The sequence below is a fragment of the Heliconius melpomene genome, chromosome 14 (assembly GCF_056956725.1).
Source record: "Heliconius melpomene rosina isolate 202511_hmr_F chromosome 14, ASM5695672v1, whole genome shotgun sequence".
Lineage (NCBI taxonomy): Eukaryota > Metazoa > Arthropoda > Insecta > Lepidoptera > Nymphalidae > Heliconius > Heliconius melpomene.
Window position 1 is genome coordinate 8951805 of NC_140402.1, and position 16939 is coordinate 8968743.

The 16939-nt window shown below is 39.5% G+C and overlaps 1 protein-coding gene across 1 annotated transcript; it reads right to left on the reverse strand.

Moving 5' to 3' along the window:
- Positions 1-121: 121 nt before the first annotated feature.
- Positions 122-16641, reverse strand: LOC146532309 (nose resistant to fluoxetine protein 6-like). The gene is made up of 12 exons (XM_085197777.1): positions 16635-16641; positions 15917-16053; positions 14411-14762; positions 14013-14121; positions 13686-13770; positions 13017-13183; positions 12068-12256; positions 11496-11675; positions 2342-2486; positions 1373-1559; positions 773-915; positions 122-329 (listed from the first exon to the last, which is right to left on the reverse strand). The coding sequence occupies exons 1-12, from the start codon at positions 16639-16641 to the stop codon at positions 153-155; spliced, it is 1878 nt and encodes a 625-aa protein (XP_085053903.1). The 3' UTR covers positions 122-152.
- Positions 16642-16939: the final 298 nt, after the last annotated feature.

The window sequence follows — 16939 nt, forward strand, 5'->3', positions numbered from 1 at the left end:
ACAGTTTCGAGTTCGATTTATTTTTATTTACTCGCACTGGGGGACGGAGCTACTGTATAAAAAGAAACAAATAAAATGAAAACATGATATATTTGAAAAAAAAACATTTTTTAACCTTATTAATACATATACAATTATAACAGTTTATTCATCTAATCTTCTTTCTTTTCGACTTCCATCTTGTCGGTTTCTTTCTTGTCGCTTTCCATTTTTTCTTTCGTGCCTTGCATAAGTATCTTAATGAGCTCATTTGATGGAGCTTCTACAAAGAAGTATAATACTACTGCTAGCACTTGAGACAAAAACAGCACTTTCACGAAAGAATAAAACTGAAATAAGACAAATTATTATAAGTACTTTAAAATCATTCGTTACATAATGGATTCAGTGGCGCATAGTGGCGCTAGGATTAATATTTTTCATAATATAAAAAAACGGAAACCTATTTTTTGCCTTAAGGAATCTTTAGTTATAGATTACGTGATTAGCTCGTTTCTGCAAGAGAGGCTGCATTACTCCAAAGTAAAATGCCATGGAACATAATGCGATACGTTTCAATGTCAGTTAAATTTTTTAACCGCGAAACTTGTTGAGCTAAGTTTATTCGCCGTTCGTATATCATTTATATATATTAAAAATAAAAAAGGACCAAGAATAGACCCCTGTGGGACACCCAAGTATATTAATGACATTTCTTATAGGTTCTTATAGGTTCCCTTCCTAAATAAGGTAGAAATAATAACACTGATTTCCTAAGAGAGGAAAACCTTACCGCGTCCGATATAACAACTCTCGTTAATTCTGATTTCGACGCCAACATGTAGTGTAGAATGTTGTCGTGTATCAAGTACATACAGTACGAGAGCTTGCTCGGCACCACCCATCCTTGCCACTCCCATATAACGTGAGTGTTACCTGAAAGTTGCATTGAAATTTTAGAATTAATTATATGAAGCCATTGCGTGTTGAGTGGCAGAAATTAACGCCGTGCTTTATGGTTTCGTATAATACTTAGAATTTATATAATACTTAGGTTTCGGTGGAAAGCGGGTAACGAAATGTCTTAACATTAGATTCCCAGTTTCTATTAGCCTACCCCTAGTAACACGCATCGTTTCAAATGTCTTAACACTAGTTTTTCTCTGCCTTACCTGCTATATTTGGGAATATAAAAATGTGGAGATGTGAAGTGATGTATATTCCGCCAATGGGGATCAAACGAATTAGTTATGGATTCGAACTGACACACAACCCACGGCAAATTACTGGAGTTAGAGAGTATGAAGTAACATTTTTTACTTCTCAAAGTACACGCAAAACAAAGTCACTAGTTAATGACTAGCTAATGATAAAAATATATAAATTTTCATACCATGAAACTTTAAAGTTAATCCCAAAATCCAAGCACTTGATAGAATGCCAATAGCAAATCTATGTAGGCCAGCATACATGAGACGCCAGGACAGAGGCACCGTCTCAACGTCGTCGTATGTACCGCTGGAGATGTAGTACAGTAGACCTGCCAAAGGCACGAGGAGCCAGCTCAGGACTTTACCGAGCTGGGGAAACAATAATATAAATATTTATCGGTATGATTTCTTTGAGGTTTCTTTTTACCCTTCTCTTTTATACTTTATTAAAATACTTAGACTGTAGTTAAGACACCCTATAATGACATGTTGACTTGTGGAACTTATTACTCTGCGTTTCTTCTTCTTATAAAAATTTAAATAATTCATTGCTACGAGTGGAAATCGAAGCCACGATCATTGTTTATATGTATAGTTAAATAGCGTGTTTGTTTAGAGCGTGTTTATCGTAATTACAGAACAATGGTCCAATCTAAACGAGGGCATTGTAGTTCAGTGGAACACTGTCACCGTAATGGTTGTTGATTCAATCCTCAATTGGTCCCAGGCAAGATCCAGCTTCTACCGCGGAACAGAAATGAGAAATGTTTAGGCGAAACGGACTCCTATTAAATAAATGACATTTACATTTCCATTTATAAAGATTGTTGTATTTTGTAATTACTTTGCTCCACTCCTCCACTCCACTTAAAATAAAAAGAGTTCATTTGAACTCTTTCTGCTCGGTGCTTTCCGTCTGAATATAAAAAAAATATTGGTGAAAATACAAGTATGCGAGTTCGATGTAGTCCTTAATGGGCCATTCCGTTCGCGGTAGAACATGCGTTATTTCGAAAATAGAGAAAAATATAAGGAACATCGGTCCTAACGCTTCTCACTTCCTACTTTGAGAATAAACGAGTAAAAATTTAAGAACATATTCTTTTTCATCCACCCATCCATCTTATTAAGTATGAAAAAATGATACTTACTGTAAAATTGGGGCAATCAATTTTCTTTTGCTTTAAGTAATATATTAAGTATCCATTTGCCATTCCCATGAAGAAACAAGTGAAATTGTTGTAGAAGAATACGTGGTACTTGCGGAATGTTTCATCGTACAAAGTTCTAAATAATCTGTAAAAATAGTTAAAACAGGACTATTAAAAGATTATTCAGATATCGAATAATCGTTGTTTTTGGGGGTTAATGTTGTCCGCGTCCGTAGGCGAAGTCCAATATGGGCTTCATGACTCTAGATACCCTACACGTGACCCCTGGGCAGTGCCAAATGGACAACACTCTTTCCGGTGGTAGGCTTCGGCCGCGGCTGGTTACCACCCTACAAGCTAAATCGTGCCGCCAAGCGGTATCCCCGCGTTCCGGTACGCAGCTAGTAGTAGCCTACTTGGAGGTTGGGTCTGTGCAGTTGCATCTTGACAGTTAGCGGTTTGGAGCAGCTGATTGTTGCGGCACCGGGAGTCTGGCTCTGGAGGCTAGCGGGATCCGAAGCACGGTGCACCGCTGGCCGACCGTAGGCAGTTGGGGGCCCAAGTAGCGGGAAAGCCACCAAAGGCTGCCCCGCCACCTGACGAAAAATCCCGGGATGTTCCACCTTGCCGGTTGGCGACCGGATGGGAGGACCAGGTGAGCATCCCCGGGGGGGTTCGGGCGTCCCCGCGGTCTCCAGGCCAGCCTCTTCTGTGTGTGGTCGCAATCAGTTTGCTCCTCTGGCTAAATGAGTCAAGATGCCTCGCACAACTGCCTTCCTCCTGCCTATTCACTTCTTCCCTCTTTCTCAATTATAAAATATATATAGATGAAGCACAAAAACAGAAAAAAGTTTAAACAGCGGTTGCACGTCCTCCCAATGAAAGTGCACCTCACCAATATTCGAGGCTTGCACTCAAATATCAACGCCGTCCACTACCACCTTGAGACCGAAAGACCGCATCTTCTGTTCTTAACTGAGACTCAGATCAAATGTCCAGCTGACGCGTCGTACCTCAACTACCCTGGCTACTCCTTAGAATATAGGTTCGAACCACGAGCAGGGGTCTGCGTGTACGTTCGCGATGACATCTGCATCAAGCGTCTCAAAAACCTTGAGATACCAGGTTTATCTGTACTTTGGGTACTGGTCGATACTGGAGCTACGCAAAATGTGTATGCTGGTGTCTACCGCTCGCACAGTGGAGATCCGGAGACAACCAGGCTCTTTGATCACCTCAGCGAAGCTGCTGATGAGGCTCAGCAGAAGTACCCAACTGCACAGTTATTCGTTCTGGGGGACTTCAATGCACACCACAAAGAGTGGCTGTTCCCATACCAGACGACTGACCACGCTGGACGAGAGGCGCGCAAATTTTCATTATCGCTAAATCTCTCCCAGCTGGTCAACTGTGCGACGAGGGTCCCCGATGTAGAGTCTCACACAGCTAATTGCTTAGACCTTCTGCTGACTACGGACCCAGACCGATGCTCTGTGGCAGTTACGGCCCCTTTGGGCACCTCTGACCACTGTCTGGTGAAGTTTGTATCCGTGTACTCACCACCCGATCAGGGCCCTTGTGGTATAAGACGGGTGTGGCGATACAAGTCAGCAGACTGGGATGAGATTCGCCACTTCTTTTCGGCTTATCCTTGGAGATCTTGTTTTTCTTCAGGAGAATCGTCGAGCTGCGCAGAAGCCATAACGGAAGTCATACGGCAGGGTATGGAATATTTTATACCATACTCTGATATTCCTTCTGGCAGTAAAGCTCGCCCATGGTTTGACGCTGACTGTAACCGTGCAGAAGCGCGGAAACAAGAGGCGTATAATGCCTGGGCTGATGCTCGCACGCGCAAAGCTCCGAATACTCGAGAACTGAAGAAAAACTTCAACAGGGCCTCCAAGATAGGTAAAAAGGAATTACGCAGAGCTCGTTTTGAGCACGTTCGTAAAATAGGCGCAAAGCTTGCCTCGTACCCAGCGGGTAGTAAAGCATTTTGGTCGCTCGCGAAGGCAGTCGAGGCAAACTTCTGTCGTTCCTCTTTGCCGCCCTTGCAGAGGCCTGATGGTGCGCTTGCTCACACTGCGGTAGAGAAGGCCAACTTGTTCGCTTCTCTTTTTGCGGAAAATTCGCGTCTAGATGACGCAGGTAAATCACCACCATCTTTGCCGTACGCCGACTGCTCTATGGCAGCTGTCCGCATTCGCCAAAAAGAGATACGCGTGGCCCTGCAAAATCTAGACGTGAATAAGGCGAGCGGCCCAGACGGCATTCCTGCAATTGTGCTGCGTAACTGTGCGCCTGAACTGTCTCCGGTTCTGACACGCCTGTTTCGACTTTCACTAGAGACTGGAGTAGTGCCCAAATCGTGGAAGCTTGCAAATGTACAACCTGTGCCCAAAAAAGGCAGTCGGGCAGACCCTGCCAACTACAGGCCGATATCGGTCACCTCTATACTCTGCAAGACTATGGAACGTGTACTGAATAAAAGGCTTGTGGCATATCTGGAGGAAAATGATCTCGTAAGCGATAGCCAGTACGGATTTCGTAAAGGGCGATCGACGGGAGATCTGCTTGTGTATGCCACGCACATATGGAGCGAGGCTATCGAGAAATATGGTGAGGCCCTTGCCGTGTCTCTCGATATCTCCAAAGCCTTTGACAGGGTCTGGCATGCAAGCCTTATAAGTAAACTTCCCGCATACGGACTACCGGCCGACCTTTGCAAATGGATATCAGACTTCTTGAGTGAGCGATCGATACAAGTGGTCCTAGATGGCCGCGTATCTGATCAACAGGCTATAAATGCCGGAGTTCCTCAAGGATCCGTTCTGTCTGCAACCCTATTCCTGCTGCACATCAACGATATGTTAACACCCGGTATCGTTGGGTACGCTGATGACAGCACGGTTGTTGAAAGATATCTATCCAATGCAAAGGCCAGTCGGATCGTAATCCAGTCTTGTCGAGAGTCTATGATCGATCGACTGAACCTGGCACTCCAACGCGTCTCCGAATGGGGCGATGCCAATCTAGTCATGTTTAACGCTACCAAAACTCAGGCGTGTTTATTTTCCGCAAAACGGGGCCCCTTCGATCTTGCTCCGACTTTCCGAGATGTACCCGTGCCGATAGCTGACCATCTCGAGCTTCTTGGCTTGAACCTTACGTCAGATTTGAACTTTGGACGTTACATCGAGTCTTTGGCCACAACTGCAGCTAAAAAACTAGGTGTCCTATCAAAGGTTAGGCAGTATTTCACTCCGGGACAGCTTCTTCAACTCTATAAAGCTCAAGTCCGATCGAGTATGGAGTACTGCTGCCACCTTTGGGACGGATCTGCTAAATATCAGCTGGCGACCCTAGACTCCATTGAAAATCGCGCCAAGAAGCTCATTGGCAATTCAGCGATTGTCGAGGCAAAGCTTCAAAGCCTTGAGCATCGCCGAAAAGTAGCTTGCCTGACGATTTTCTACAGGATCCATTTCGGAGAGTGTGCAGCAGCGCTACATGACTTAATACCCTCTTCTCCTTTCTATCTGCGGGACAGTAGACGTAGGCAGGGATTTCACCCATACGTAGTCGATATACCATCTTTTCGTACGCAGCGCTTCGCCTCCACCTACCTAATGCGAACGGCTAAGGAGTGGAACTCCCTGCCTGCTGAACTGTTCCCCGTCAAGTATAACCTGGCCCTCTTTAAGGAACGAGTGAATAGGTACTACCTAGGCAAGCATGCTCCACCTTCGTCCGCATCGTCACTTACCACCAGGTGAGATAGCGGACAAATGCTTGCCTATCACCAATAAAAAAAAAAAAAAAAAAAAAAAGAACATACTTTTATTAAATTAGTTAATCAATTTTACATTTTTAAATATAAATTATTATAAAAAAGATACATTTAAAAATATAAAAAAAAACCACTCTTCCGAGGGCGGGACAAGGGTCCAAGCCATCGGTGGCTAGGGCTCCAGAGAGAGGAACCTCCGCACTATACGCGCCGTCTCAAGTAATACTGCCTTCTGTATCCGGTTCTTGATCCAACAGCTAAGCGATAGCCTCTTAAGGTGTTGGTCGAGGCTTTTCGCTATTAAACCGTTAACCGAAACCACTATCGGCACAATGATAGTCGCATTGACATCCCACATGGCGGTAATCTCATGGGCTAGGTCCAAATATTTAGATTGTTTTTCTTTTTCGGCCTTCACGAGATTGTCATCATGTGGGATAGTAACGTCAACAATCACTGCGCGGCGCGCCACTCGTTCTACTAGTACTATATCAGGTCTATTGGCAACAATATACCTGTACCCAGTAGAGCAAAGCATAGCTATTTTCAAGAACAGACATGGGATTGTACCTGTAGTAAGGCACCTCCAATTCTACAAGGCCATATTGAAGAGCAAGTTGCTGGTGTATTATCTTGGCTACTTGATTGTGTCTATGCAAATACTCACCATTAGCAAGATGAGAACAACCAGAGACAATATGTCTGAGGGACTCCCCAGGTCGATGACACGCCCGGCAGATGTCGAGAGTGCCATCTTTCATAATATGTCTCTGATAGTTCCGTGTCTTGATAACTTCGTCCATAATTGCACAGACAAAACCTTCAGTTTCTCCGAAAAGATCCCCGAACTGTAACCAAGATAATGATGAAGCAGTATCCACGTCCTGGCCCACTAGGGCTCTATGGAACCATGCAGCTCCTTGCTCTTCCATACAGCCATGCGATCAGAAGTAGTAAGTACTACAGGCCGATGCCAGTTCTCTTTGCCCAAGGAAAGAGGAGTAAGGCCTTTGTCAACTGTTACCACATCCTTGTGCATATCCACGTCAATCTTGAGAAAATATTCTCTAAGACTGCATACCTCGTGGTTATGGAGGTTCTTGACATTCAAAAAGCCACGACCTCCACACTTACGCGGGATATACAGTCTCATTACAGACGAACGCGGATGGTGCATTCGGTATGTCGTCAACAATTTACGTATTTGGCGATCTACGGAGTCTAACTCAGTCTGCGTCCATCTTACAATGCTAAAAGTATAGGCTAAAAGCGGCATAATCCAACCGTTGAAAGCACGCACCTTGTTGCCACCAGATAAAAGGCTGCCAAGCACTTTTTTCAGGCGACTAAAGAAACGCTCCTTCACCAATTGCTTTATGCTCCGCTCATCAATACCCAATGCTTCAGACATTCCAAGATATTTATAAGTCTCACCTTCACCAAGAGTTCTGAAGGAAACAGAATCTGAAATGCAAATATTATCAGATCTTATCACACTCCCCCGCACTACATGCATGCTCGCACATTTATCGACGCCAAATTCCATTCTTATATCACTACTAAAAGTTTGAGTTACCTTTAGTAGCCGCACAAGATCAGAACGTTTTGACGCAAATAATTGCAGATCATCCATGTACAGCAAGTGAGATATGACCTTACCCCCCCGGCGAAGACGAAAGCCTAAACCTGAATCCTCTAACAAAGTGCTAAGAGGATTCAGAGCTAGGCAAAACCATAAAGGACTCAGACTGTCACCCTGAAATATACCCCTCTTTATCCTTATCGGTTCAGACGTTGCAGGAATATCACACTCCCCTAGATGACGAAGGACAGTGACCCATTGTCCCATACAAGCCTTCAAAAATGATCTCAAAGTAATATCAATTTCAGATATCGAACATTATTCTTAAGAACTATCGTCTGGCAAGAGACACTGCTATTTGTAAAATATAAAAAACAATCAGTTTTAAGCTGTATCCTATATATAGTAGAGTAGGCAGATAGGACCCAGAAGGACTTATAGCGGTTGAGGATGTGATACCACTATTTAATATGATCTTATTTATTTTACACTAAATGAGTAAAATTAAAAATCCAAATTTTGTGGAGAAATTGTCCAAATTTATTTAACTCACAGATACGTGAAGAGAAAATAATCACAGAAGGAAATAAAGAAATTTAAATAAATACCAATAGAAAATACAAGCTAAACTAGCACGTAATAGCAAGAAGTTAAGGTTGAGAATTGAATGCAAGCTAAGAGAGCAATGGATACACAAGTGAATGTCGCAAGCGATTCTAGCCGACTCTTTAAACGTGGCGATGCTAGCTAGCAGCCTACGACACGCATAGCAAAAAAACTCGGAACAGGTTTGAATTGTTCCAATGCGCTGCGTGCGGATGATTTTAGTAAATGTAATAATATTAATTTAGAATAAGTAATGTTCCCTACAGTACTCCCCCCCAGAGACCTGGTTAAGGGCGATAGTAGTCTGGAAACTTGACTCTTCTTCCGCTTCTTGTCCGCCTCTCAAGTGTCTGCTCCACGTCAGATTGAGAGATAGCTTTTGGTGCTGTTATTATCCTCTTTGATGCAGGAACGGCCTCTCGCGTAACATATGCGGGCTTGATCCTGTCCACACTAACGTTATTAGGCTTACCACATATGTCTATTTTGAAATATTTAGGAGTCCTCTTGAGAACCTTGTATGGGCCTGCATAAGGTGGTTCCAGTGGTTTGCGGACGTGGTCCTGCCGTAAAAAAACATGTGTTGTCTCTGCAAGGTCAGCTGGCATATAAAAAGGACCTGTCCTATGCCATGACGTGGGCTTCGGTGAGAGTCGTGCCATACCAGCACGAAGACGAGTGACCAGATTTGTGATATCTGCTGTCTTGTAATCTTCCGAGGGTGCAAGAAATTGCCCTGGAAGTCGAAGCACATCTGCGATGGCCACACCCCCTGCATCCTCCATGTTGGAAGAAATGGCCAAGCAGATCCAACTCCTGACCAAGCAGGTATCGGAACTCTCGACCCAGGTACGTCACAACTCGGTCTCATCAAAATTTAAAGAGCGTTCCCGGAGCCATTCCAGACATCGCAGGAAGTCGACTACCCGGCAAAAGTGTTGGTACCATTTTAAATTTGGTTCAAATGCTAAAAAATGTGTGCAGCCATGTAATTACGGAGAGTCGGAAAACTCTCTGGGCAGCCGGAAGTAGCGGCCAACGTCTGCCCTTTACCTACAGGCCGTCTTTTCATTACCGACCGTATTTCAAAAATGCTTTTCCTCATTGATACTGGCTCGGATCTCTGCGTTTTTCCACGGTTGGCTACCAAGGCGCCCTGTACCAAGACAAAGTATGAACTCATGGCGGCAAACGGTACAGTCATTCATACTTACGGTCCTACATTGTTACACTTAGACCTAGGACTAAAGCGTACTTTCACCTGGAAATTTACCATCGCTGATGTTTCAAAGCCCATTATCGGCGTAGATTTTTTGATATTTTACAATCTTCTTGTAGATTGCAGATGTCAGCGACTCGTCGATGGAAATACTACTCTGTCAGTACAAGCAATAAAAGAAAATATCTCCGATGACCTTGCGTCAGTCAAAGCCATTTCGGGAGAATCAAAATACCATCAGCTGCTTCATGAGTTTCCAGAGGTAACGAGACCATCAGGTACGTCTTCCTTACCTAAGCATAATACCGTGCATTACATCAAAACCATTCCCGGACCACCGGTTACCAGTAGACCTCGTCGTTTAGACCCAGTTAGACTGAAAGCAGCCAAAAAAGAATTTGACGATATGCTGTCACAGGGAACTGCCCGCTCCTCTAACAGTTCGTGGTCGTCCGCTCTGCACTTAGTTAAGAAGAAGGACGACGGATGGAGACCATGTGGTGATTACAGAGCACTCAATGCTCGCACAGTACCTGACAGGTATCCGATACGCCATATCCAAGATTTTTCCTACCAACTCTCTGGTTGTTCAGTATTTTCAACTATCGATCTAGTCAAGGCGTACAATCAAATACCAGTACACGTCAATGATATCCACAAAACAGCCATTACAACTCCTTTTGGACTTTTCGAGTTCCCGTACATGACCTTCGAACTGCGCAATGCAGCGCAAACCTTTCAGAGGTTCATGGACGAAGTGCTACGTGATTTTGATGACTTTTGTTTTGGTTACTTAGACGACATTTTGGTATTTTCCAGTTCTGAAGAACAACATCAGCGCCACATCAGACTGGGGGGGAGTACTGTAGGGAACATTACTTATTCTAAATTAATATTATTACATTTACTAAAATCATCCGCACGCAGCGCATTGGAAAAATTCAAACCTGTTCCGAGTTTTTTTGCTATGCGTGTCGTAGGCTGCTAGCTAGCATCGCCACGTTTAAAGAGTCGGCTAGAATCGCTTGCGACATTCACTTGTGTATCCATTGCTCTCTTAGCTTGCATTCAATTCTCAACCTTAACTTCTTGCTATTACGTGCTAGTTTAGCTTGTATTTTCTATTGGTATTTATTTAAATTTCTTTATTTCCTTCTGTGATTATTTTCTCTTCACGTATCTGTGAGTTAAATAAATTTGGACAATTTCTCCACAAAATTTGGATTTTTAATTTTACTCATTTAGTGTAAAATAAATAAGATCATATTAAATAGTGGTATCACATCCTCAACCGCTATATTAGATCACGTCGGGGTCACCAATATAGCGGTTGAGGATGTGATACCACTATTTAATATGATCTTATTTATTTTACACTAAATGAGTAAAATTAAAAATCCAAATTTTGTGGAGAAATTGTCCAAATTTATTTAACTCACAGATACGTGAAGAGAAAATAATCACAGAAGGAAATAAAGAAATTTAAATAAATACCAATAGAAAATACAAGCTAAACTAGCACGTAATAGCAAGAAGTTAAGGTTGAGAATTGAATGCAAGCTAAGAGAGCAATGGATACACAAGTGAATGTCGCAAGCGATTCTAGCCGACTCTTTAAACGTGGCGATGCTAGCTAGCAGCCTACGACACGCATAGCAAAAAAACTCGGAACAGGTTTGAATTGTTCCAATGCGCTGCGTGCGGATGATTTTAGTAAATGTAATAATATTAATTTAGAATAAGTAATGTTCCCTACAGACTCTCTATTCCGTACTTTTTGTAAATTTTTTGAAATATTTGGATACAATTATCACATTTCCCCGAGGATCATATTTACAGTCATACGCTGACTCACTCCGCCGCCAAGACGGCCTCTGACGTGGTTGGGACGATCTACGGGAGATATAACTTGAAGTAAAATAATGGTAGAAGTATATACAAGTATTTTACTCACTCAGGCTTGGCCATGGCAAGTCCGTCCAAGTCCATCGACCACACGTGTAGTATGGGACTAATTATGCCAATCAGTATAATCAAACCTAAGGTAGCTGCTTTAAAAGTATAGCTTTTGTTACGAATGAACAAATAGATGATGATGCCGAGGATAAATAATTGCATGTCTGTAGCTATGTGCCTAAAAACAACAAAATACATTCTTTAAAAGTTAAAAAAAAATAGTTAAAATGTGTAAAATTCGAGTTGATTAAATTGTTTTTATTAAGAAACTTCCGTTCCCCATTTTCCGCTGAATTCTTGAGGCATTACGTGTTAAATGGCGAAACTTAACGACACGTTTTACTACGTTACCATACCGAGGAAATGAAATCATAAAATGTATTGTTCATTTCCTCAAGTCGGAATCGAACCCACAATCGTTGCGCATACAGGTACATGTTTTGGCACGACTGCCTTCTTAACTTATCAAATGAAATAAGAATAATAACTAAAATTAAAAAAAGAAAAAGAGCACGCACCCAAAATCTGAAGATATTGTTTGTTTAAAACAAATAAGAAAAACAAACTTACCAAGTTTCCAGAGAGCAAAAAACGTCTCGCATCATGAAATTATTGAAAAAGAATATATGGGCCCAATAGTACTGTCTGCATTGTGCTGAGACTTGATCTACTGCATGGATGTTCCACAGCGGCCCGGAGCCTATGTGCCGGAACAGAGTGCACATAACTCCTATGACGACTGCCAATGGTGGGGTCAGCCTGAAATATAAAATGCTTACAATTTTTTTATACTGGCAGGATAGGCAGAGCGAGAACCCAGTGTCAAGACTTAAGATTGAATTCGGTTCGGTTCGGTTCTTTATTTATGGCGCTTCGAGCGTGCCAGTTGAGCACTATTCACTTCGCCAATGTCACGTTGTATGGAAAACACACAAAGGAGATTGTACGGTAAAAAAGAGATTATATTACACAATAGAAGAATGCATGTCAAAAAGAGTCCAGTTAAAGTGTTGCCTTCACCTATAAAATAAAAAATCATAAAATAAATATATACATGAACATGAGTTAGTAGTAAATAATATTTTACAAATATATTAACTTATAGTTTAATATTATTATATCTAATATATTTACATAAAAATTTACATAGAGGACTAAACACAAACATTAACAAACATTGAACACTAAGAGGACGGGGAACTTTATAAGGAAGAACTTCATATAAGGGATGAATTAATTTAGGACAGGAAAAAAGTATGTGGGAAGGTGAACCGTCGTCCAGCCCACATTCACACAGTTGGCTATATGTATTTCATTTCCTCGAGTAGGAATCGAAATCACAATTTGTGTGTTAATAAAAATATGATTTTAGACTCTGGCAACATTAAGAATATATGAGAGAGTAGTTGTTATTTGTTGGAAAAAGTTAAGAAATATAGTGTTTTTTTACAGCAGGTAGTTTTCAATATTAGCTACACAAACATTAAATATATAAATAATTTATATTAAACTATCTCACCTCCACCATCTCGCGAACACAATTTTAGGTATATGATTCCAGGCAAGCTTCATTTTCTCTTCTTTTATTTGTATCACATAAGTCATGAGGAAACCGGAGATGAAGAAGAAGTACTGGACAATACTACCGTAACAATACAAGCTTCGAAGCCAACCTATTTCGAATGTCTGAAAATCATAGGAAATATATGTATTTCTTGTAGATTTACGCATCTATTGCTCAAAGCAAGGTAGCAGAGAAATTGGTGTTAAGACACTCCTTTCTCCACTTCAGCAGCAGCATTTGGACGATTGGACATTCTGTGCGTTCTGCACAGTCTTATTTAGCCTAATTTTCAAAACATGCTACTCAAAGTTCACTTAAAGGGCATATTTAAAAAAAAATCCATATGAACCTACCAGAATTGAATAGTGTTAGAAAAGGTACCACAATTTTTTTCGCTGTATTTTGCAGACAATAAAACATTTCGTTCCCCACGTTCCGTTTGGAGACATTACATATTGAGTGACGGAATTCAACGTCACGCTTTGTCTTGTTACAAGATCGAGGAAATGAAAATTACACATTCCCCCGAGTAGAAGTTGAATCCATCGAAGCCATTGCGTTTAAGAGCCGTAATATTAAATACATAACTTTAATCGTATTACATAAAAATATATAGTTCTATACCTTTTCCAATTCGTGAGGATCTTCTATATATGTTCCCCACAGGAACATACAGTGGCCGTATACAACCAGACTCTCTACGACGACGCTGGAAAGTAAATTATTTTGCTGTAAAAAAAATATGAAAAGTAGCACGTAACAAGAATTGAAACATTTATTTAAATTTAGGCCAGTCGTAGCGAGTTTTTTTTTAATTCACGAATTTTTCATTTCCTCGATTGGGAATTAAACCCACAACTTCTCAGGTCAAGTCGCACGCTTGTGCCCCTGCGCCACCACTGGCCCATTTCCCATTTTAATTTAAAATAACATTAAATATATATATATTACCGAATACCGTGAATTCCTTTCAATTCTGTTAATCTCTCGTCACCTTTGTCCACTTGTACTAATTTTTCGTAATTTCGAAATAATGAAAATGATAGCCAGAATTTTTGACCTGCAATTTAATTAAGTAATAATTAAGTCACAACGAACTAATATTATAATGTGATGATAATAATTTTTAACTCACTTTAAAAAAAGAGCCTAGGCAAAAATTGCATCAATTTTGTAAATTTAACTTAAAAATATAATTAAGAAAACAAAAATATAGATAGATATATGTATAAGTATCAATAATTTGGGTTTTGTTTTTTTAAACAATTTTGCTTTTTGCACTTTGTGCTCTTTGTGCATATTTATTGAAAAGTAAGTATTTTTCTTTTATAAATAAAATATTTACTCACTTTTTTGAAGCTTTTCATTACTTTCATTTTTTTTTCTTTGACATAAGTCATAATAGCTTCCCACAATCACTTTTACAACTAAGCCTAATAGTAAAAGAATCATTAAATAATCTGAAATATCAAATGATCTTCCTACTTGCTCTTGTTTTTCACAAAGCACTAATGATAGTTGTGAATTTAAACCATATTGTTGCTTAATTTTTTGGTCGAAGCATCCCTCAAGGATCCCTTCTGGGTTCTCGTTTACATCTAAGCCAGAATTGTGCAAATACTCCCGACATGTTGTCTGTAGGCACACCCCTCTTTCCAATATCGAATAATTGAAGTGTTTGCGAATGTGCTTCGAGTATTCCTGAAAAGATCATTTGTTAAATTTATATATATGGACCGTTTATTTTGAAAGTGGTGTAAGTCCATTTTTGAGAAAAATGAGCTATCACGTAATTCATGCTTAATTTAATGTAATTTTTTTATATATAACTAGTCCGTGTTTAATTTCTCAAAAAAAACCCATGTTTTGAACAACTTAAAATCGGTCGGTAAATGAAATTGCATAATCATCGACATACTAACCTTTAATTTTCTCGAAACAAAAGAAAATGGACTTACACCACTCTCAAAATAAACGGTCCATATGACGGCGCGCCGCTATGTATTAGTTTTAATTATAATTTCGTAATTATAACATTTCGATTTTAATTGATTTATGTAATGGATTATATTAGAAGAATATTTAAAATGGAGCGGGTAACCCCGAATAGGGTAGTAGGTGTAGCCACGAATAATAGCGGATGTCATTGGTTGACAGCTATGGCGTGAGATGTTCGCCAACTAACCTATTGGCTCCTAATCTATTGTAATCTTGTTAATCTTGTGACATTTATTGTAAAACTGTTATGTAAACGAGTAATAAGACATTGTAGAATATAAGTGCGACTTTTATTTAAACATCTCTGTTGCTACAACTCCCACAAATGAATAGTGAGAGCCAAGACCGCTATGAGGTCCCTTCTGATGCTTCTACATATATATATATATATATAGGTGCAAATTACAGAAATAAAATTGTAGTGTCTGTCTGTAATTACAAAATACCAAAAAACCATATTTTTTAGAAAGAATACAAAAATAAAATGATTTATTAATATATTTGTTTACAACATTAAATTTATGTAAATTGAACACTAAATGCAAGTTGTTATTGTGTACGTAATTTATGCTGACCTTCGAATTCAATAGCGTCAGAATATTCACATAATTATATTAAGATTAAATCTGAATTAAAATATTTTTTAATTAAACTATATGTTTTTCCAATTTTTAAGCTTAATATAAAAAAAGAACTGGGATGCTCTCCAGACTCCAATTCCAACTCAGTCGGAGGAATGAACTGTTTTCATTTTCTCGTTCTGGCAAATGGCTAGTCTGAAAACTAGGTTCCCAGGTTCCCTCTGCCTGCTATGTGTGGGATACAGCGCGAAGCTAAAAAATATTGGTTTTACTTACCCGTATAAGAGTATAATTTTCATTTTCGGGTCCTCCATTGAGCTCGAACCTACCAACACAGTATGTGTGGGAATTCTTTAAGCAAGTATCATATTCGTCGAGTCCAAAAAGCTGAGGTAATCGTGCATGCTCTGTGTCTATATATTAATTAAAATGAAATATTAATTAAATTTTTTTCTTGCATGTAATATTCGTGAGATCTTTCATTGTTTTGGGCCAAATTTGTATGGTAATTTAAATATTTTCATTTTGTCCCATTTTTTTTAATTTACTTTTGACATTGAGAAAAAGTATGTAACATGCTACTTACACTGTTATACTAACATTTAAAAAATGCTTAAATCTCGTTAGTTACAATTTTTAGAATTATATAAAATTATATTTATTTTGGACCTTGACTTATTTAATAAATAAGTTTTATAAATTTGTAGATAAAAATATCTTTAGATTCTAATATTATATAGCTGAAGAGAAATATTGGTCCCAATTGAAAAGAACCTTCCTTGTTTAACAGTCCACTTATCTAGGAAGTCTTTTTTTAATTACTATAAAGTTAATTATTGCTTATATTCAATATTTTCATTTCTTCGCTCTGGTAACGGGGCGTCTTTACACTAGGTTCCCAGGTATATCCGGGATATAGCGTGAAGCTAATCGCTTCAATATAACCCACTGTGCAAACGCGTAAAAAATATGAAGTAAGGGTGCTTATATATACTTGTCATATTGGTCGAATCAGATAATATTTCAGTATTATGAGCTATTTAAGTTTCCAAGCAAGATCGTAAATATTATTTGTTTACAAATTTTTCGTAAAGGGAAGTAGATTATCGTTATGGAACTTGTGGAACAATCCAAGTCTCATCAAAATCGGTTCATTAGTTTTTAAGAAATGGATACTCACACATTTAAATTAAAAGTTGTTATATTTAAAAAAATGTTATAAAGCTAAAGGGTTTCCTCTCAAGTTTTATTATTTTCAAAAAATAGTTATTTATCTATTTTAGAGTACTAACTAGAACC

What these genes read in the sequence shown, in the direction of transcription:
- LOC146532309 (XM_085197777.1), bottom strand. An exon ending in CTTGCCATGGCCAAGCCTGA is followed by an intron (nt 2,487 to 11,495) that starts GTGAGTAAAATA and finishes CTATTTTTACAG; the next exon opens with ATTATTTAGAACTTTGTACG. An exon ending in ATTAACTTTAAAGTTTCATG is followed by an intron (nt 916 to 1,372) that starts GTATGAAAATTT and finishes TGCAACTTTCAG; the next exon opens with GTAACACTCACGTTATATGG.